This window comes from Carcharodon carcharias, chromosome 7 (assembly GCF_017639515.1).
Source record: "Carcharodon carcharias isolate sCarCar2 chromosome 7, sCarCar2.pri, whole genome shotgun sequence".
NCBI lineage: Eukaryota > Metazoa > Chordata > Chondrichthyes > Lamniformes > Lamnidae > Carcharodon > Carcharodon carcharias.
In genome coordinates, this window is record NC_054473.1 from 14,269,343 (window position 1) to 14,291,292 (window position 21,950).

The window sequence follows — 21,950 nt, forward strand, 5'->3', positions numbered from 1 at the left end:
CATCAATGATTTGCCACCTTCCTCGGACAGCTAGTGGTGGGTAATGAATGCTGATATTGGCAGCATCGCCTACATTGTAAGAACAAATAATAACAAAAGTAGAGGAATGTTTCTGGTAATAAATTAAGAACTGACTGCACCGTGAAGGATGTAAGTGGATTAACACGGTCAGTGTAATCCCCTAGGGCTGGATTTTACTAGCCCTTTGGAGACAGGTTGGGAGATGGGAAGGTTGATAAAGTGGCGGTGGAAAGCCTGGGGGGAGAGGGGAGCCTAACGTCTTCCCACTGCTACAGAATATTGCCACAGAGTGCAGCTAGGTAAGTGGCCTAATATTGGCTATTCCCACCATTGCCGGCATTTTGTCAGCATTGGGAGGGTCTGCCATCACATGGAGAGACCGTAAGATAAACCCTGGTTGCCCTTCCAGCAGGTTCTGTTGTAGGGGTCTCTTTTCTGGCTGTTCCATGGCTCACAGAAGAGCCTCTCGGCAACAATGTCCACCCCCATGGCTATGGCAGCACTGCTGGAAGGCGGACACCCCCAATTGCTGGACCTGCCTTGCCTGGCTCTGGCATGGTTAAAAAAACTTACCTGGGCTTTGAGGATGCCTCAGCACGGGGGCACTTTCTTCTTCCTGCAACCTTAGCAGTGTCCATTTCTGTTGGTGGTGCTGCTGATGCCACCAGCCCTCTGATTGGGCTGACAGCTTTCAGGTCACCGACATCCAATGGACATTAGTCCCTGCAGCTGCTTCTTGATTGGTCACTGCAGCTCAAATGCTGCCCGGGCATTTGTCTGATCAGGATTAGGTTTCACTTCCCTGGTATTTGGGGTGGCTTGGTGGGGTGGGGGAAATCGGAGAGGAATGTTCCAGTATTCTTTCTCCTTGTTTTTATTTCTTCTCCCCAGAAGATTACATGGCTCCCACATGCAGTAATTAGTGTCTAGACATGGTGCTCCAGTGTGGGTTAGGCTGTCTTTTCATACCAATCATTTTCATAGTCTTTCCAGGCATGTTTAGAGGGTGACACTGCAGCCAGACAAAACAAAAACTGTGACCGAGGCTACCTTACTGGCCCATTCCTTGATGTTAATGCAAGACTATGTTAATGTCAGTGCAAAACTATCTGTGCTATTTTGTACAGTACAGATAGGATGAGAGTTCAATACAAATATGGCCAGAACAACATGTAGCGAGGGCCAAGGCCTCTTGGAGTTCTCGGACAAAGAACGTGGTGTTCTCTGCTACACAACACAACATCTTGTGTTACCATGGCAAGTCATCGTTATTTACTCCACATCTAAGAGTAGGCTATCTGACCCATGTGTGGATTTTTCTCCCCCTTTGAGGCAATGCTAGCCCAAGTGGTGCTGAGGCTCAAAAATGTGTTGACAACAAATGTCTACGAGATACTTAAGAGAAAAGGGCACCACAAGTTGGTGCAATAGCTGCTGCTGAATCTATATGATAATCATGAAGATAAATCCTCGAAGCCCTGTCGGTTTGGGTGTGGTATTGCTTTAAATTGACTAGGAAGTTGGCACAATTATGACCTAGTCTGTGCTGTTTGATACCTGCTAACGTGTTGTTCTTGTCCTTTGGCTCCCAGATGTTGTTAATAAATTTGTAAAGATCATAAACTCTTTATATTTAATTTTGCCATGCTTTCATTCAAATGAAAAACCAGATTGAACTGGTTATGTACACATCACTTCAGACTCTAGTGTAGCTGTGAATGTGACCCCCTGGAACACTTACACATACCACGTTAATTCCTAGCTGAGTAGTTCCCAGCTACTTATGGATATTTACAGATAATATGACAATAAATAACAGTACCATCAGTCCTATCAGCTGCAATCAAGTTGTAGCTATGCTCATCATTTCAGGGCTTTGGAAGAATATTTGATCAACTGCTATTAGCTCCTGTGAAAAAGTGGGCTTGTGTAAATGTCATGTGAAAATGGTTTGGGCTTGGCTTGGGTGTCCCCTGGAACTGGGAGTTTGATGACACTCACTGTCTTGGCCTCTGAAGAAAACCACTTTGACAAGGCTCTGGGAAATTGCTGGATAGAGTCAGTTCCCTCAGAAAAAGAGCAGGAAGAATGGGAGTTCAGGAACACTTTTTTGCCTTGCAAAGCTTGTCAAGAAACTGTGAAATAGGTGACAGGACATTACTTTGAAAAATGGAAAGAGCTTGAGTTTATGTTGTGTTATCATACCATCAGGATGTTCCAAAGTGTTTTACAGCCAATGCATTACTTTGATAAACTTGCCTGACCATACAGCCTTTTCATTTCAAAAAAGGAGTCCCTTGTTAGCACAGGCACTTTGAGACTAAGGGGTAGAAATCTGACCTGGGTGATATCGTGAAAAGGGCGGTGGACAGCCTGATATTGATTCTGACTTGGTGGATTTCACAGTCAGGTGTGTACTGCCAGTTCAGAGCTATCACTCGATGAATTTCTACCTCAGGCTATACTGCTGTGTCTAATGAGATGAACCAACTTTGAAAAGTACAGGGACCAAACTGGAAATTTTTCCAGACTTTGTAGCTCACTTAGCACATTGTGTGACATGTTACTCACTAAGCCATGTGGATTCTGATGCAATGAACCATAAGTGACTAACCTGAGCTTAAAATAGGGAACCAAACAGCAGCAAATTAGGAAATTCATCTGAATTACTTTGCAAGGCTAGCTCATGTGCAGCTTTGAAGCTTCCTTTATCGAAAGCATACCACGGGCATGACTTCCTCAAAAAGTTGCATCTGTAATCCAAAATAATAAATCAGTTTTTGTTTGACTGGAATGTTTTGATTGGTTAGGTTAAAGGGCACATCTATCGGTGGGTTGGTGGATGGTGCCTGCTGCATGCAAATGCAACACCTAACAGCAAAGTCGCTGTGACTGGAGAGATTGTTTCCATGAGGGGTGGGGTATCATTTGAGGGAGGGATGGGGATGATGGGAGAGATGGCATGAGAAGGTGGAACTGCTTGGGATCAGGATGGTATGGGAGGGGTGGATGATAATGATGGAATTAGTTAAGCCATTCTCCATGCTAGAAATGAGGATTCACTAGATTTGAATGACAAAGTTTTAGAAAAGCTGTTAGGTGAATTAAAAAAATACATCAGCATTGATTCTATAGCTGAGGATGTTAACAGTCTATGCATTCCAGAGTTTCTAAATAATCCAACCTACAACAGGCATGCCATCACACAACTTAGACTCAAGAAAGAAACAATTATAATGTTGTGACACAACTTGAAGCCTAAACAAGGACTTTGTCATGGCCAAGATTCGTAGTTAGAAGGCCTTTTTCTTTGATGATAGATCCTGAAATTATAACAGGAAGATTTCAAGGAAAAAGAGTGTTTATTCCTCTTGCAATAACATTGCATCCATCATTGTGAACCTTCCTCAGAAGCAAACCATTCCCAATTCAACGTTCATATTCTATGACTATAAACGAGTCACAAGGCAAGACTCTTGGCATAATTTACATTTATATTCTTAGGCCTGTTTTTAGACATGGACAGCTTTATGTAGCTTTTTTCAGAGTGAGAAATTTTGATTCTGCTAAAGTCTTTGATGAAATAATAACTCAAAATCCTGTATATAAAGAAATACTGTTGAAATAAAGTATTGTTGAAATAAAGGTAGCAATTGGACTGCATATGTTTTGCAGTCTCTGCTAGTAAAAAATATATTTATCAAACCATTATCCTTGCAGTGTTTAAGTTTCTGTCACACGATTGCACAGATTTAATGAAGTACTTTTTTATGTAGCATAGTTCCCCCAAGATCTACTTAAAAATTATGTTTATATAAAAAAACACACATATACATATAATTTTTTCAGGTTTTTTTTATCTGATTTGAGAGCTGTGTGGCTTAGCTTGTAGTCTGCTCTAGTGATTAAAGAAATAAATGTTTATAATATAGTGCTTTACCATGTCTCTTGCAAAATGACTCATAGCAGTTCATGTGAACTGCCTTTTTTGTTTAAAATGCAGTGACTTGTTTAGGCAAATGTTGCAGCCAATTTGCACACAGTGAGCAGCAGTAAAGCAATTAGCTTTGGTGACACTGGGGCGAACTTTTTGTTCATCCTGAAAAGTGTTGTAAGGACATAAGAAAGAAGAGCAGGGATAGGCCATCTGACCACTTGAGCCTCCTCCGCCATTCAGGGTCTTCTACCTCAACTCATGTCATTGGGTATCAATGGATCTTTAGTGCCACCCCTAAATTGGGAAAATCTAGGTTTAACATTGCTTCTGAAGGGCAATGCTGTCACCTCAGTGATTTATTCAGATCCTGGCAGGTGTCTTAAACTACAACTTTTTGATTCAGCAAGGTATTGCTATCAACTGAGAAAGACTGGCATCTAACAAGGAGTGCCCGGAATAGCTCTATCGATTACAGTGGGATTGATTAGGACATGCGGCGCAAGCCCAGTAAAGTATATTAAAGGCTGGGGGGGGGGGGGGGGGGCTGGCATTATTTTAAAAGATTTTAAAAAAATAAAACAAAACTTTCCTTAGGATAATTACTAGTGCTGGGTGCAATTGTGATGTATTGTGTGTAATTCTGAGTACTATACACTTCAGGAAACATGTCAAGGCTTTGAAGAGGGAACAGAGAAGTTTATTGGAATGATATTAGAGGTGAGGGACTTTGGTTACCTGGAGGGGATATTATGGAATCGTTCTCCTTAGAGGTGAGAAGGTTCAGGGGAGAACAATTGGATGGGATCAAAATTACAAAGAGTTCAAAAGAGCAAGTAGGGAGAAACTGTTTCCTTTTGGTAAATGGGTCGAAAACCAGAGGTCTAAGTTTAAAATAATTAGTCAAAGAACTAGAAAGGAAATGAGGAGAAATCATTTCATACAGAGGACTGTTATATTCTGGAATGCACTATATGAAAAGGGTGGGGGGTGCGGAGGGTGGAATCAGATTCCATAGGAACTTTCAAAAGACAACTGCACATGTACTTGAAGATGACAAATTTACAGGATTATGGGGAGAAAGCAGCGAGTGGGACAAAATTGGACAGATCTTCAGAGTCAGCGCAAGTACGATGGGCTCACTTCTGTACTGTATAATTTTGTGAATTGAAAATAAAGCTGATAAGACTAACATGGGAAATTCCACAGGGATCTCGATTGGCTGCTGCCACTTTGGCGCAAATCCTGGATAGACGCATAAATAGGCTCCCTGCCACTTTTCCACTGAAGTTACAGCATCCGATTGGAATCCATTGCCTGAAGAAATTGTGACATTTGCTGCAGCGTACATTGGAGATCTCATTGTGAGGTTGCTTATTGTAACAGATGCAATGCAAAACTCTGCCTTCTAAGCTGCAAACATAGTGTGCTGCTAAGACACAATTTCTGCAGACACAATTTTACATCTTCTATTAAATATAGGTAAGAAGGGTGAGGGGTTGGTCCTTCAATTGTTCAACTTCTCTGGAGTACACAGAAACGTGGCCTGTAATGGGAACAAATAAATGTAGGCATTTAAAATCAATCTATCAACGGATCATAAGCACCATTAATTCTAAAGAAGAGTCATATGGACTTGAATCGTCAACTCTGTTTCTCTCTCCACAGATGCTGTCAGACCTGCTGAGTTAATCCAGCATTTTCTGTTTTTGTTTCATTAATTTGAGCCACTGTTCATTTTTCATGTGTTCTGATGTTGTTAAGCAGATTTGAGACATAGTTTTAAATAATCCCACTCTTCAGGTCCTCCTCTACCACCCTAAATGCACTAACGTTCAACAACTTGCATTTATACAGCTCCTTTTAAGTAGGGAAACTTCCAATGATGATTCACAGGAGTGCAACCCAATGAAAATTGACACTGAACAACGTAAGAACAGATGACCAAAAGTTCGGTGACAGGGGTAAGTTTTAAGGAGCATTTCAAAGGAGATGGAGAGATGGAGAGTTGGAGAGGTTTAGGAATTCCAGAGCTTAGAGCATTGGGTGTTGATGGCATGGCCACCATCACTGGCTGTCCCTTGGTTTGAGGATGATGTCTACTTAGGGTCATGAGTTTCTGCCATGGGTCTTCATGTGACTGAACAGGCCGATTCTCGACCCCAGATCTTTGGACACACGAAGCAGGACATCTCATGAGGTGCTGGGGTCTGGAATGCAAGATTTGCGTCCTTTCCTTTCTTTCTCTGTCACTGTTCTTGCGTCATCATGAAGACCTTGTGATTCACGGTATGATGCAGCCTGATGGACAAGTTGTCGCCATTTTGAATGATTGGTAGCAAGCTCCGTCCAGTCAATAAGGTCAATGCTGCTACACTTCAAGGAGAGCTGCAGAGTGTCTTTGAAGCATTTTTTTTGACCCACCCCATGGAACGCTGGCCACTTGAGAGCTGAAAAACCAGAAGCTGCTGAGGTAGACCCTTTTTGGCCAACCAGACACATTGCCTAGTCCATCAAAGTTCATTTTGCAGGAGCTTTGCCCATAAGTGGTGGGGTGAAGAAAATGGGAAATGCCCAAGAAAGGAGCAGGCACATGGTTTCAGTACCATCCTATTCTGAGTTTGCATAAGCTGATAGGACACAAGCATTTCCTATGGGGCAGAAATCTGCGCTGAGCAGTCAGGCGCGTGCCCCACTTGCTTGAACGTAAATGACGTGCGATGACGTTGGGTGAGCGTCCCAACATCATTGTGCACTTGTGCGATATTTGGTTGGCGGGCGCAAGCGGGAGCCGGCAGCGCGCCCGCTGACAATTAACAGGCCTATTCAGGCCATTAAAGTTATAATTGAATGAAATTTTTCACCGCCCGTCCAGCCTTATGGTTGGTGGGCAGGCGGAAAGGCCAGAAACCTCGTCCAGGTGCAGCATGAGGTTTCCAACAGCAACTAAAAATTTAATAAAAATTTTATTTATAACGTCCCTGCTCATGTGACAGAGTCACACAAGGGGACATGTCTTTAACATTGTTAAGTTTTTTATTCTTGATTTTTTAAAAATCTCCAGCTCCCTGAGGCAACTCTGTGCTTCAGGGAGCTTTCATTGAGTGCACTCATGCGCAGGTGTGAACTTCCGTGCTTGCCCTCCTCCCGCCCCCATCCCAGCAGCGCTGGCTGGCCGTTAACTGGCCAGCCAGCGTGAAATCGATGTTGGGGCCCAATCGCGGGTTTTGTGGCCACTCCTGCGCCCGTCCACCGTGCCTGCCCGGAGAAGTAAAAATCCTGCCTTGTCTTTCCCTGATGCACTCTTGAATTCACTCCCCACCAATCCTTCATGTGAGACAGAGTTGACAACTTTCCAGAATTGTCCTAGAGTTCCAAGAATTAAAGATTAGCTTTCTGGTCATTGCAGAGAGCAACACCCAGGGGTAAAATCCTAGGGCACTAAAGGAATTAGATGTGGTTTTCATTTCCTTTGAAGACTTTTGTTTGTTTGATAGAAATACAAGTCGTTGTTGTTATAAGGATACTGGAGATGGGGAGAAGAGGCTTTTTAGCCAGATGGGGTGGTTGGAGGTGGGAAGCCATGTGATGAAACTTGCAGAATGCATCCAAACAGGAGATGGCAATTGTAGGCTGGGACTGGGACCATTTGCTGATTGAAATGCAAGTCAAAGCCCAATTCTGAGAATCCACGTCAATGCAAATTATTGGATAAGGTTTTTGAGAAGTGAAACTGCGTATTATAAGCTATTTGTAATTAGCTTGTTTCTTGAGTTTGCGTATGTGACACCACCACTCCGACAGAAGGGAGGATGAACAGTCTTCCTCCAGGGACCTCTGACAAATAGCTCTGATATCAGCTATTGGATGGCCAAACCGATCCAAAAGTCACTGGCTTCCTTTGTGCCTTTCCTTCCCCGTGGGGAAATAAAGAGTCTTTGATGAGGGAAATCTCAGACACAAACAGGCACAGATGGACTCTTCTCCATGCTATCACAGATCAGATTTCACTCCATAGATAATATATTTCAGATTAAAAAAAAGACTTTTCACGATGCCAGCAATTTTTGCTTTTGTAATCAGCAGGCTCTTTCCCAGTCTTGACTGGATCCCACATCCCTTTATCCGCTTTTTCATTCAATCATCAATCTAACTCATTCTTAAGTGTTGATCTGCTCTCTGCTTCAATCTGGGGGAGTGAATCTCACAGCCTCACAACCCTCTGGCTAAAAACGTTTCTCCTGCTATCACTCCATTTAATCTTATAACTGTTCCCCATTGCTCCAGCCGCTCAGTCACTGAGAACAGCTTGTTTCGATCTACCCTGCTCTGTCACTTTATAATTTTAAATGCCTGTTTAAAACCCTCCTCCAATTTCCTCTAATGAAGTCAGCCCAAATTTTCAAAGTCTTCATCGCTGTATTCTTTCATACCAAACAGCTTCCTCGTGAATCTATGATATATGCTCTCTATTGATTCAACAACCTTACCCTATTGTAGAACCCAAAACTGTACATAATACTCCAACTATGGTCTTATTGTAGTTCTACACAGATTCACTTTTACACCCATGTTTTTATGTTCTATAGCTCCCAGCACAAAAGCCAGTGTCCCAGTATGATGTCATCCATTTGAATTACTGCTTTCAAGGTCTTGTGAACTGGAAACTACACATCTTTCTCTGCTCTTCACCTTTAGCCGAACATAAAGCCTAACTTGTACTTTTTTCTCCTTATCCAAACTTACCATTTCACACTTCATTTCTTCTTTTCTATGTGATAGCCCACGTGCTCTTATGTTGAGGTGATGGTCCCTTTAAGAACAAGGTTTCTCTGAAAGAAAATTTCCTTGTAAAAAAAAAAGCAGCTTGCTTCCAGTAACTGATCAAGTGACCAAGCTGCCTAGGAGATAAACAATAGGAAAGAAAGCGTCAGGTAGAAGTTAATTGTAGGTGTGAGTAGGTCTGAGTGTGGTTCTTGTGTTCCAAGCAGTTTCAGTTTGGTTTAGAACAAGCTGGCTGGAGGAAAATTTTCTTTCAAGCAAGATTCAGTTGAAATTCTGTGTGGCTGGCCAACAGAGTTTTTAAAAACCTGATTAACTGAAGGATGCTACTAATAGTGAGTTTGACTTCTGGGATAGTCAAGCTGAGAAGAAAGAGAGAAAGTGAGTTTATAGATACAAGACTCCAGAGTTAAAGAACATTAGAACCAGGAGAGTTCTGACCCGAGGTGAGTATGCTTAAAATGCTATCACGCCGGTGTTGAATGGGAGGTCTGAAGGGACACCTTGCCAGAAGCGAGTGGAAGGCCTGAGAAACCTCAATTTGCATACAAAAGCTTGAAACGGTACTCAGACTAAGCCGTTAACCTTCTAATTTTTGATAGGCATCTGCCTTCGGTTTTGGGGGTGTAAGTCAAATGGGCAATTTAAGTTTCAAAGGAAATTTGAGTTGAGAAGTTTGGCTTAGACTGTGCACTTCTAATATCTTTTAAAATAACTGACTATTTAAGATAAAGACTGGATTTTCTGTGCCTGCCGGCATCAGGTGTGTTTGGTGGTGTGAACAGACAATATGGCGTGAAGCCAGTTTATGTCCGTCCGCCCATTGATGGCGGGCTGCATTTCCCACCATTAAACGTTGGGAACCTCATTGTAATACATGAGCATATCATTATAAGGCCAGCCCGCTGGACTCGTTTCCCCCCCGCACTCCGGATCGTCTGTCCGCGTCAGCGGGAAAACACGCCGATGTGTTTCATAACTGTACATAGCGACAAGCATCTGGTGGGCTTGTTTGCCTACCTTGCTTCAGTCAGCACTCACACTCATCAATGCCAGGCTTCACAGACAGCACCACATCACTTTTAGGGGGACTCACGGGTAGGTCTCTACCTATCCGATCAGCCATATGTGTGTGGCTATTCAATGGTTGCAGGGCAGGATTTTGCTAGGGGAGAAGGGGGAGAACTGGCCTCAGGCAAAGGAAGAGGCTGCAGGACGAGAGCCATACTGAGGAAGGAGGGTATCCAAGGGTGTGTGTGGGGCCACGTGTTGGTCTGTGCAAGTGGCCTCAAGATGGTGAGGGTTGAGGAGGCAGTCTCCAGAGGGGATGAGGCCAGATGGACATGTGAGAGTATGTGTGTGAGAATGGATGGTGATGTCCCTTGAGCTGGTAGTGAGTGAGACACCAACGCATGTGTGATGGGCTTGAGTGTGTGAGTTTAAGGTGATGAGATGCCATACCCTGGCTGCACGGATGAGATCATTCATCCTCTATCTGCATTGGATGGCCAACCGCTCCTGTGCAGCTTTGGCGCTGACCACTGCCTGCCATGCTGGATTGGTGATGCCAATGCCAGTCCTGCAGCCAGAGCAGGGGCAGAGGGCATCACGGCGGGCCTCCATGGCATCCAAATGGCATTCAAAGTGACGTGTCATTAAACTTGGGGGCTGCAGTCCTTTTGCCTTTCTTGGACATCTTCCCCTTAGTAGTCGTGGTCTGGAAGCACTGAGATGTGGGCGCATGGCTGGACTTTAAATATGGCGCTTGGTGTGATGAAGCGGCAGGGTGATGACGTGGCGGGCGAAGGAGAACCTGTCCATCATGGAAACGACGTGTTTCCCAGGAATGCATAAGTTATGCGGGAGGTTTGGGACGACATGGCGTGAAAAATCCACCGTTGCAGCTGACAGGTAAAACGTCGTTTTACCCGCCCGCTTCCGTACTTAGTGAAATCTGGGAAGATTCCACCCAAAGTGTAGTTATTAATATTCAAGTTCTTTTATTTTTGTGTAGTAAAATTCTTTTGTTTTAAACCGTGAACTTTGTAACTTCAATCTTTTTGTAAACACCTGGGTTTCTGGATTCTAAAAAATATAAAAAAATGTTATTGGTCTCTACTAAAATCATAACAAATATTCCTCCTTCAAAACAAATACTTTTAAATCCTAAACTTTGCGCCATCTGCTCAATGGCTCTTCACCTCTCCGACTCTTTATACTCTTGGTGATGTACTGCACTGTGGATTTTAACTTTCATGTATGTTAATTTAAAAAAAACGCTGATACTTGCTTTCCGCAGATGTCCTTGTGGGTAGCCCTGTAGGTGAGCCGCAGGCTGGCATGTTCCTGAAGCCAATTTTGCATCATCTCTGGATGTCTGGGATCCACTTCGAGGAAAACCTTGCTGGGGTAAAGAAGAAGCTTGCTGAGAGGAACATAGGAACAGGAGGAGCCCATTTAGCCTCTCAGGCCTGTTCTGCCATTCAGTGACAATATGGCTAATCAGCAACCTAACTCCACATATCCAACTTTACCTCATAGTCCTTAGTACCTTTAGGTAACAAAAATCTGCCAACAGAAAAGCAGATCACAGGAAAAGAGCGAAAAAAAACTTTCATTTATATAGCGCCTTTCATGACTTCAGGATGTCCCAAACCACTTTACAGCCAATGATAATCTTTTGAAGCATAGCCACTGTTATGATATAGGAAACACTGCAATCAATTTATGCACAGCAGCAGCAATGAGATAACAACCAGATATGCTTTTAGTAATAGAAAAACAAAAAATGCTGCAATTATTTAGCAGGCCAGGCAGCATCTGTGGACAGAAACAGAGTTAATGTATCAGGTTCAGGTGATTTTTCATCAGAAACCTGAGCTGATGAAAGGCCATCTCGACCTGAAATGTTAATTCTATTTCTCTGCACAGATGCTGCCTGGCCTGCTGAGTATTTCCAGCATTTTTTGTTTTTATTTCAGGTTTCCAGCATCTGCAGAATTTTGCTTTTGCGCGCTTTTAGTGATTTTGATTGAAGGTTTCATATTAGCTTCAGAACTCAAAGGAGAACCCTGTGCTCTTTTTGACACAGTGTAGAGGGTAAATGGGACTTTGATTTAATGCCTCATCCGGAAAGTGGCTCTCTAGCTCTATCAGTGCAGCGCTCACTCTGTACTGCAGTGGGAATGTCAGCCTAGATCTGCTATTAGGAAATAGCCTCAGTAATGGGATCATTCACTGTTTTTCTGAAATTTCTGGGGGAAGGGTACACACCATTGGAGCCTTCTTAAATAATTACTTTATTACTTTCATTTCGCCATTTCTCCTCTGTACTTTTAATTATTTCTGGGAGCTGGGGTGTAATGCATGGAGATGTGTGGTCTTCTGATATCTCCCCAAGTGGCCACGTTGTGTATAATTCCAGAGAGAAGGGGCAAGATTTCCCAAACTGGTGGGTTGTCAACTGAAGCAGGTCAAGATCATACATCCACATGCCATGCCAATGTTGTTCCATTTTCCTGAGTCAGGATAAAATATATCCACAGAGTGAGCTCCCAACAAGTATCTCCAGTCTAGTTTGGGGTCGTGTCATTAGGGGGAAGCAAAATTCTGTGCAGCTCCAGCAGTCCCCTCAATGCTGCAGCTTAAAGTAGTAGACCAACAACTTCCTAATGGAGGCTAGCATTGAAATAAGAGTGCTGCTTTAAAGAATCATTATGGAGAGGGGTGCAAAGCAGCAAAGAATGCAATGTGCTGGCCTCAGCATCCATACCGCCTACCGACAAAGTTTTCTGAACCACCCTGTTGAGAGGCAGAGCAGAGGAGTGGATTGAGAGCAAAATGCAAGGATGCATTTGTCAACAGTGCGCTAATTATACTGTCAAGATACACAGGTGAAGGGCATTGTTTAATTAGGTACCCAGAGCACTTAAAAAGAGAGACTGCTGGGACACTGGGGGTAGTAGGCAGATATAAGTAACGTTGCATTCTGTAAATAAATCTATTATCAAGAGAAGGTTTGGCATTTAGTTTTGTATTTCACCATCTGGTTGGGATCCATTTAACATTAGCTCCCTACTTACCTGTTGCCATTTACATGCAGGGCAGGAATAGAGAGTAGAATGACTAAGATTCAATGGAAGGTTCTGCATTCCATTTTCCTCACTTATACACTCCGCAACCATTGAAAATCAGGGGGAACAACATGAAAGAATTCTGATTTAAATGTGGTTGGGCTGTGTCACAAATTAGGGCAAACAACCCTAAATACATAATATTATAAAAAGGGGTCAGTGAATAGCAGTTGGGAGCTGAAATTCATGCAGATTTTTTCTTTAATAGTGCAAAGAGGTTGAGGATCCCACAGTACCTGTACAGCTGCGCAGTTTAAATCAATCAGGTCAGCAGGGAGTGGGAAACGAGCCTGAGACCTTCATGTCTGTCCAGTTCAGAACTACACCATGTGCTGAGAATCAAAGATGATGGTTTTGATTTTTCTGATTTTAAATTTGGTGGAATTTATATATCATGCAGGGTAAGCAGTCTGACAGTATGGAGCCAATGAGGAGGTTGAAGCAAGTGGTGAAAATGGAGTTGGGTACCATCTCTGTACATGTGGAAGTTGATTCTTTGCCTGCGTATTATCTCTTTATGGGGTAGCTTGCTGATAAGGAATCAGATGGGACCAAGGATAGATCCGTTGAACATCCTGGAGTTAATGGTGTGAGAGAGGGAGGAGAAGCCAATGTTGGAGATCCACTGGCTGCATTTGAATAGGTAGGAACCATGCAAGGGCAATTCCACAGAGCTGGACAATGGGGAAAGAGTGAGTAAGGAAGGATGGTATCATGATCAACGGTACTGAGCATCATGGAAAAATCCAGAAGAATGAAGAGGAATAATTCACCATTAACACAGTCACAGAGGGCATGGTTTGTGCAAGGCACACAAACTCAAAAGAATTACTGCAAAGAGCATGGCACTTGGCAGTGGAAGTATTTTCTGGTTGGTGTGCTACTGAGCCACATAAACCAAAAGATGTCAAGTTCAATCCCAAATCTGTGTTGTGTTAGCTGATCTCAGCTGGAACGTCAACTATGCTATAACCGGCTTCAGATCTGCTGGGCTGGAGGGAAAAGGAGTTGTTTTGGACACTCATGCATGTCTGGATATGGGGTGGGGACAGAATCTGCCTCAACAGCGATGCTCTCATGGTTGAATGCCTTCCACCGCTATTTAGGTTATAGGCAGCTCGGATGAGGTGCTGGAGGACTGACAGTGCCTCTGGAACTCTACGCAATAAAGAATCAGAATCTTCAAGAGGAGCAGAAACAAAATAAAAAAAATTTCCCTAGATTGCTGTTTCCCTGTAACAATTTATTTTCCATGGAATCTAAAATGATAGAAGAATAATGCTGAGTGTACTGGCTTCAAACACTGTCCTTATCAGCCATGCAATTCCAATTACCTGAATTAACTCATTTTCCATTTTAAAGATTTCCTTATGCAAACATTAATACTTTGAATTTGTAATCTAAATCCAAGAATAACCATTTCCCCAATGATTTATGCTGTGCATTTAAGATATTGGCAGTTCATTTCTGGGCTCCAGCTATCACAGGTCATGGACTGGTCTTCAGTGGATTGACAGCTTGTTGCACTGGTGCACATTAACAGCAAGGAGAAACTTTTGCGCAGCAGTAAAGTTTGATGTTGCTTTCACTCGCACTGTAGAAAGAAAGAGGCTTAAATGTTGTGAAATCCTCATCCAAGCACAACATTACTAGGCATTGAAGTTGGTCAGCATTGTACATTAATAAATCCTTGGACAGCTACAGGTTTAGGAAGCATGATTTATTCGTTCTAAATAGAAATCTCTGTAACTTGACAGTTAGTAGAACTGAAGGTCAATAAATTTTCTGCTTGGTTTGTTCTTATAGAAGAAATATTTGGCACAGTAGAGTAGAAACAAAGAAATATGTCCAAAAACAAGCAAAACACCCATGAGTTTTAAACAATAAACAAAATTAAATTTTGCATCTAATATTTTTCTCCTCACAGTTCTCTCCTTAAGGCTTAATCTCTTGGTGGAGTCTGGTTTTTCCAATTCTCTGCTCAACTGGCTGCTTGCTCTACATTTCAGGAATCTTGAATGTTAGAAAGCTATTCGAATGTGAGGTGCAACACATTCTAATCCTGTCCTCATCCATATGATTGATGCAGAATTGTCTTAATCCATTAGGCTGTGGAGGTAGCTAATCACATTTATTTTTATATATTAAGACAGCACGATAGATTTTAACTTGCAGCAAACAGCATGCGGAGGTGAGGGGACCCATCCACCCAATGCACACCCCCTCCCCCCGCCACCCCAACGTGAGTTGCGAGAGCAGGGAATTGGGTGGGGGGCACAGGGAAGGGAAATCTGACGGCTACTCCACACTGCCAAGTTGGACGTTTAAAGCGTGGGGGCAGGAAATTATCAGAAATGAGCCATTAACATTTTTCTTCCTGGCCACAGAAAAATCACCAGTGTGGATTATTTTCTGGCCGCATGCTTTAAATTTAAGGGCCGCTGTTTAGGCTACCCTACTGTACTAATGTGCCCATTGGGTATCTGAAAATTGCTGCAGGGTCATTTACATATAGGAGCTGGTTAGCTCTGTTGGCTGGATGGCTAGCATGTGGTTCAGAATAATGCCAACAGCGTAGGTTCAATTCCTGTTCTGGCTGAGGTAGACTTGGGACCTGCCTCTTTGCCTGCCCTGTGCTCGATATGGAATTATGCCTCTCAAGCTATATAACCAATTGTCCCTGTCTAATAGAGGGACATGCCTATGGTCCTAATTGGCTCTCTACCTACCTTTGCACATCATGGGGTCTTAACTTATATATGTTAATGTGGCAGTGGGCTGAATCAGACAGTGAGCTCTGGTCCCCATTCTCAAGACTCCCAGCAAAATGAGAACAGGTGGACTGAGTAAGTTCAGCACTGTAATTTTCATAATACCATGTTCCCTGATGCTCCCCCAACACATAACCTCAATGGGGATGAGGGTGAAGTGAAAATTTCAAACCCTGCCCCATATCCTAATATTCGTAAACCTTTTTTCAAAAATACTAAGTAATTCTGTTAGCTTTAAACTTACTCATAGAGGACTGCCTGATTTCCAACCCTGCATGATTTTGTTAAAATAAAAACTTTTTAATAGTTTACCAGTTAAAAGATTTTATTGACTTCCTGTCTCTTTATGTTCCCAGACGTACCATTTGAGAATGTGCTCTCCAGTTTCTAAACAATTAAGTGATCCTCATTCCCGTGACAGTTCAGTTTAACTTTATTTTTTCTTAAATTTGATACTGGCACATTATTGAAAAGGAGAACGAAGCCCGCTGCTGGGAAAGTCTTTGGGTAAACATATCAGCAATCAAAGGCTCAGTGAGGTCGCCTTTGTAGTTAAATGGAAAGTTTGTGAAAAACTGTGTGGTGGTGGTGGGGTTGGGAGGGATAGGTCATCCAAATCTTAGCAATTTATAACTGACTCTGGAAAATTAAGGAATTACCTGGGACTTTCCTTGAACAAGTTCAAGACAAATAAAGCTGTTAATTAAGTACTTTGCTGTTCTTAAAACAAGCTAATGATGAAGAAGTTGGGAGGTAAATTGACCGTAAGTCCTTAAGATGCAGGAGCAGAAGTAGGCCATTCGGCCCATCGAGTCTGCTCTGCCATTCAATGAGATCATGGCTGATCTGATATTCCTCAACTCCACTTTCTTGCCTTTCTCCCATAACTCTTGATTCCCTTACTGATTAAAAATTTGTCTATCTCAGCTTTGAATATACTTAACAACCCAGCTTCTACAGCCCCCTGCGGTAAAGAATTCCACAGATTCACTACCTTCTCAGAGAAAAAAAGTCCTCCTCATCTCTGTCTTAAATGGGCGACCTCTTACTCTGAGATTATGCCCTCTGGTCCTGGACTGTCCCACAAGGGGAAACAACCTCTCAGCATCTACCCTGTCAAGCCCACTAACTGGCCCAACCTATTCAACCTCTCCTCATAGGAACCCTGGATCAACTTAGTGAACATTCTCTGGACTGCCTCCAATGCCAGTATATCTTTCCTTAGATAAGGGGACCAAAACTGTTCACAGTATTCTAGGTGTAGTCTAAGTAGTGCCTGCATGAAGTGTTCCAGCAGTGGGCTAGAGGGAGAGGGGACTGAATGTTGCTGCTTACCAGTGATGTATCCCCCATGATCTAGAGGTAGCATGACTGGTACTAAATACAAAACATAAAATCAAATATAGCACAGAAGGAGGTAATTCAGCCCATCGTGTCTGTGTCAGCTGATTTAAAGAACCAACCATTAATCCCACTCCCCTATTCTTTCCCCTAACCCTGCATATTCTTCCTCATCAACTGTATATCCAATTCCATTTTGAAAGCCACTATTGAATCTGCTTCCATCACCTTTTCAGGCAGTGCATTCCAGATCATAACAACTTACTGTTTAAAAAGTAAATTCTTCTCATCTCACCTCTGGTTCTTTGCCGGCTAGCTTAAGTCTGCATTCTATGGTTACTGACTCTCCTGTCAGTGGAAATGGTTTCTCCTGATCTACTCTGTTGAAACCCCTCATAGTTTTGAGCACTTCTATTAAATTGCCCCCTTACCTTCTCATAGCATCACAGAATGATACATCAGAGAGAGAGAACCATTTAGCCAGTCATTTTTGTGCCAGCCCTTTGAAAGAGCTAAACAATTAGTCCCACTCCAGCTCTTTCTCCAAAGCCCTGGAGATGTTTCCTTTTCAATTATTTCTCCAATATTTTCTTTTGAAAGTTACTATTGATTCAGATTCCATCGCTCCTTTCAAGCAGTGCATTCTAGATCATAACTACTTCGTGCGTAAGAAAAATTCTGCTTATCTCACTTCTGGTTCTTTTTGCAATTACCTTAACTGCGTTCTCTGGTTACTCATCCTCCTGCCGGGGAAACAGTTTCACTCCCAATTACGCTATCAAAACCCTTCAGTATTGAACTCCTCTATTAAATTTCCCCTTAACTTCCCTTTAAGGAAAATAATCTCAGCTTCTCTAGACTCTCCACATAGATGAAGTTTCTCATCCCTGGTATGGGATGAATCTCCTTTGCAGTCTTTCCAAAGTCTCGATATCCTTTCTAAAGTGCTGCGCACAGGGCTGGACACAATAATCCAGCTGAGGTCTAAAGGTTTGTCATAGGTTCCTTGCTTTTGTACCTCACATCTCTATTAATGAAGTACATAAATGTTATTTGCACATTGTCAACCAGTTGCACTTTTAGTATGCCTCATCTTTGTCAATAGCTGCTTGCATGACTCATGCAGCACTTCTAAGGTCTATAGATTTTCAGCACCTTACATAGCCTTGTGCTGTATCTCTGCTGTGCATGTGCTGAATCCACAGAAGATTATAGTGATTTAACTGGTCCCCTTGGGTTCCTGGCACGAACTGAGGCTTGGAAGTTTTGACTGAAAATAAAACTTGCACGTCAAGATCCTCAGTGCAACTGGTCAGCCCTCTAGGCAGCTTTCAAACCCAAAATGTCAGCCCAAACGGAATCCTTGCAACTGGCCAAAGGTGTAAACTTTTAGTCTGTAAATTAAATACAGCTGTATGATTTGGTTCCCATCTCTTGTCCAGATTTTTAATTTCCTACGGGGCTGAGAATCTGGAAAGAACTGCCAATGGGCCCAGTAAGCGACTTTAATTAACTGATTGAGCTGTTAAGTGCTGAATGCTCTGAGCAAAGACACCAAAGGGAATGGAAAGAAGAAATTATTTTATGTAAGTAGTTGTGATCTGGAAGGGACTGCCTGAAAGGGTGGTAGAAGCAGATTTAATAATAACTTTTGCAGGGGTGATAGCGAGAAGACTGAGACTAATTGAACAGCTCTTTCAAAGACCAGGCACAGGCACAATGGGCTGAACGGCTTCCTTCTGTGATGTACGATTTGATATACAGGTTGGGGTCATTCCATTGCTCTCAAAAGCGAATCTCAATGGTGTCAAGGTACATTTGCTGCACTGATCTTCTGGATGCCAAGCAAGAGAAATGGATAGAATTGCTGCTACCTTTGCTAAACTCAAGTATCCAAAGGCAGAATCACAATGCACTTCAAAACGCTGGGAAATGGATCAGAATTCCCTGGGGGTCGCAGCATGGTTGACTTTGCAGATAGACACTGGAAAATTGAAACAGTGTAAGATGATAGTCTTGTTGCAACATTGTGGTCTTAGCACTTGTCCATTTCACAAATAGCACTGGTGTCACATTTAAAAGATGTGTAAAGCAACCCAAGCATGAATCATGCTCCAACTTTCCCCTCCATTCTCATAACCTCCAATTTGTGGAACGGCAGAAAGTTAGATTCAGTTTTGGTCGGAATTTGGTCTTCTGTAGAATTGCCAAATCTGCTGATTTTGATAAGAAAGAAAGATGGAAAGAATGTAAAAGAACAATCTCGCATTTATATAGCCCCTTTCCTGATTTCAGGATGTCTGAAAGTGCTTTACAGCCAAATAAGTATTTTGTTAAATGAAGTTGGAGCCTCGTTGCTACTTGTCTCAGCAATGCTATCTACAATCAGATTGTTTATAAAACTGGAACAATTGGGAAGCAAGATTCTCTCAATCCCTATTGCCTCAGTCCAGCAGCTGGCTCTTAAAAATTGAACAGTGGGTGGAAGAGGGCTAGAAAGGTACAAAGTCTCAGTTCAAAATCTTTAATCAAAGTAAAAAGCAGAATGCTCATTGGCTTTTGATCTCCTATTTTTTGGGTCAGTTTTTTTAAAGGCGTATTTCTTCTCCTTGGTCCCTCTGGGTCTTTATAGGGCATTGATTATCGCCAGCTGAGTTAATGGCTGATCTGCATGCAGGCTTCTGCAAATGGCCCTTAAGAAATGTTGTATATCTAAACCCTCCATCGAGAAGTGCCTGGGTTCCTGTTGGGAAATCTCCTGGAAGTTGTACAGCTGAATTTGGGATTTTTGTTGTGGGGCTGGGGGTGGATGGGAGTTAGCGGAATTACAAGCCTGAGTAAAACCGTCTCATTTTGTAGAAAACTTTATCCTCTACTTTATCTTCAAATGGCTTTATGCATTACTGTGAACGAAATTAGCAAATTATCTCACATTGTTACTACAAAAACAGGATCTGTCTGTTCCGTTGCCAACTTTTTTTTTGCTTTTCTTTATATGGATAGACTTGAGGTATTCCTTAAGTAAGAGTCCAACTCTGGTCTCCTGTGCACTCCCGATTTCCTGGGCACCCACGCCTTCTGCTGCTTAGGCTCTAAGCTTTGGAATTACCTAAACCCCTCTGCCTTATCTACCTGCCTTCCCTCCTGTAAAATACCCCTTTCACCAGGCCATCCATCTTAATGTTTTCTTATGTGGCTCAGTGTCAAATTTTTAAAAATCCTTTGACGTTCCTTGAAACCTGCCTTTCTGATAAAGCTTTAGTCCTAAGTTCCTCCTATGTAGCTTGATGTCACATCTTGCTTGATAGCACTGCTGTAAAACGTCTTATGATGTTTACCACATTAAAGCCACTATATAAATGCAAGCAGTTATTGTCCACTTTCCTCTTTGCTACTGCCATGAAACCTGCTTTCTTTTGTCGGGAGTGATGGCCAGGCTCAATGGCCATCATGGTCAGTGCCATTCAACTGAAAGGCTAATAACAATAAAGCTTTCGAGAAATTTTGTTTGGCAAGCGATACTGCACGTACCAGAGACAGATCCAAAAAATATATAATTGCAGCTATTTCAGGAATATATTCTCAATCCCCTGCATATTCAGTATGATAAAAATCAGCACATCCTGTACCTTACCAAATGTTTATTTAAATAAATGAGTATTCAGAAGTGGAACTTGATGTGAAACATCAATATGGATTTCCTAGTAAAAACTGGACTATTAAAAATGACTGTTCTTGAAAATTAAAAAGCTAATTTCCAGTTGGCGAGGGTTGGTGGTATTTTTTTATTTATTTAATTGGAGTGTTAAACACTCTCTTCCTCCTTTACATATCTGTCTTCTAATGTGTACTGATATATATCTATATGTAAATATGGATTTACATATATCAGTAAAAAAACAATGTTTTTAATATATGCCAATTTCTAACAACACCGTACCCATGTCACTAAGCAGATTCTTAACTGGGAGCTGGGGAGAGGTGGGGGCCAGTGAGATGTACAATGCAAAACAATAAAGTTGGGGATGGCAAGGCTTGTCAGTGTTTTGCCCTGTTCTGAAATCACACCGGGACTGAAAAGATATGATCATACTAGTTGCCAACTTTTCTTGAGCTGTCACGTTCCTACTGGTCTCTTAAAGGGGAAAATCCAATCCTGGGACTTCATACAAAATCTCTGAGCTGATCTTTTACTTTCCATCCTGCCCAAGCCTAAATTCAAAGTGCCAAAATTCCTACATGAATTTTGCAGCAAGGGTAGATCACTGTATAGAGCCTGCCTCTGCTTTCTACTCATTTTACTTTATGCCTTTAAATTAGCCAAGGCAGAAAATTGTCCTGATCCTTATTCCCATTTATAATTACTGCAAATTGTAGACCAACAAATGAAATTCAAGAGGAAATCTGAAGTCAAATTAGAGAGTCAGGTACTGATAATAGTTATAATCAAAGGAGAAACAAAAACAGAAAATGCTCAAAACACTCAGTAGGTGCAGAGGAAGATATAACGTTTGACTTTTTTCAGAACTGATGTTGGCGAACGAGAAACATCAACATTTCTCCTTTCTTTAAAGATGATGCCTGACTTGCTGACTGTTTCCAGCATTTCCTGTGTTTCTTTCGGATTTCCAGTAGCTATGTTACTTTGGCTATTTTTTTTTGTGTAATTCCAAGGAGATTTTCATTATATAAAAGAGGTTCAGGATAGGGAAATGTTTGAAGTGTAGTGTGTGTAGCGGAATATTTTTCCAACCAAAATGGCTGCTGCGACATGGGAGCAAGCACTACCTGACCTAACTCTGGGTAACTCAACAGAGCAAATAGGATGACACGAATACAGGAGATGATTTAGCAAAACAGTGACCACACAATGATTAGGTTCAATGTTAAAAAAGATGAAAATGTACAGGTCAAGGATAGCTCATCAAAGAAAAGACATCAAATTATAGAGAGATAAAAAGGACCTTT

General features: G+C 42.2%; 1 protein-coding gene across 10 annotated transcripts in view; it reads right to left on the bottom strand.

Annotated features, from left to right (window-relative positions):
* Positions 1-3,364: 3,364 nt before the first annotated feature.
* The window catches only part of hemk1 (HemK methyltransferase family member 1), a 109,910-nt gene continuing 91,324 nt past the window's right edge, over positions 3,365-21,950 (bottom strand). For 5 of the 10 annotated variants that reach the window (XM_041191894.1, XM_041191895.1, XM_041191900.1 and 2 more), the window contains 3 exons: positions 11,028-11,141; positions 8,702-8,856; positions 3,365-5,501 (listed from right to left, as the gene is read on the bottom strand). In XM_041191894.1, the coding sequence (XP_041047828.1) occupies positions 8,727-8,856; positions 11,028-11,141 (244 nt within the window). In that variant the 3' untranslated portion in view covers positions 3,365-5,501; positions 8,702-8,726. Of the gene's footprint in view, positions 5,502-8,701; positions 8,857-11,027; positions 11,142-21,950 lie in introns of those variants that run through there. The other 5 variants (XM_041191897.1, XR_005943553.1, XM_041191898.1 and 2 more) reach the window with 5 other exon arrangements.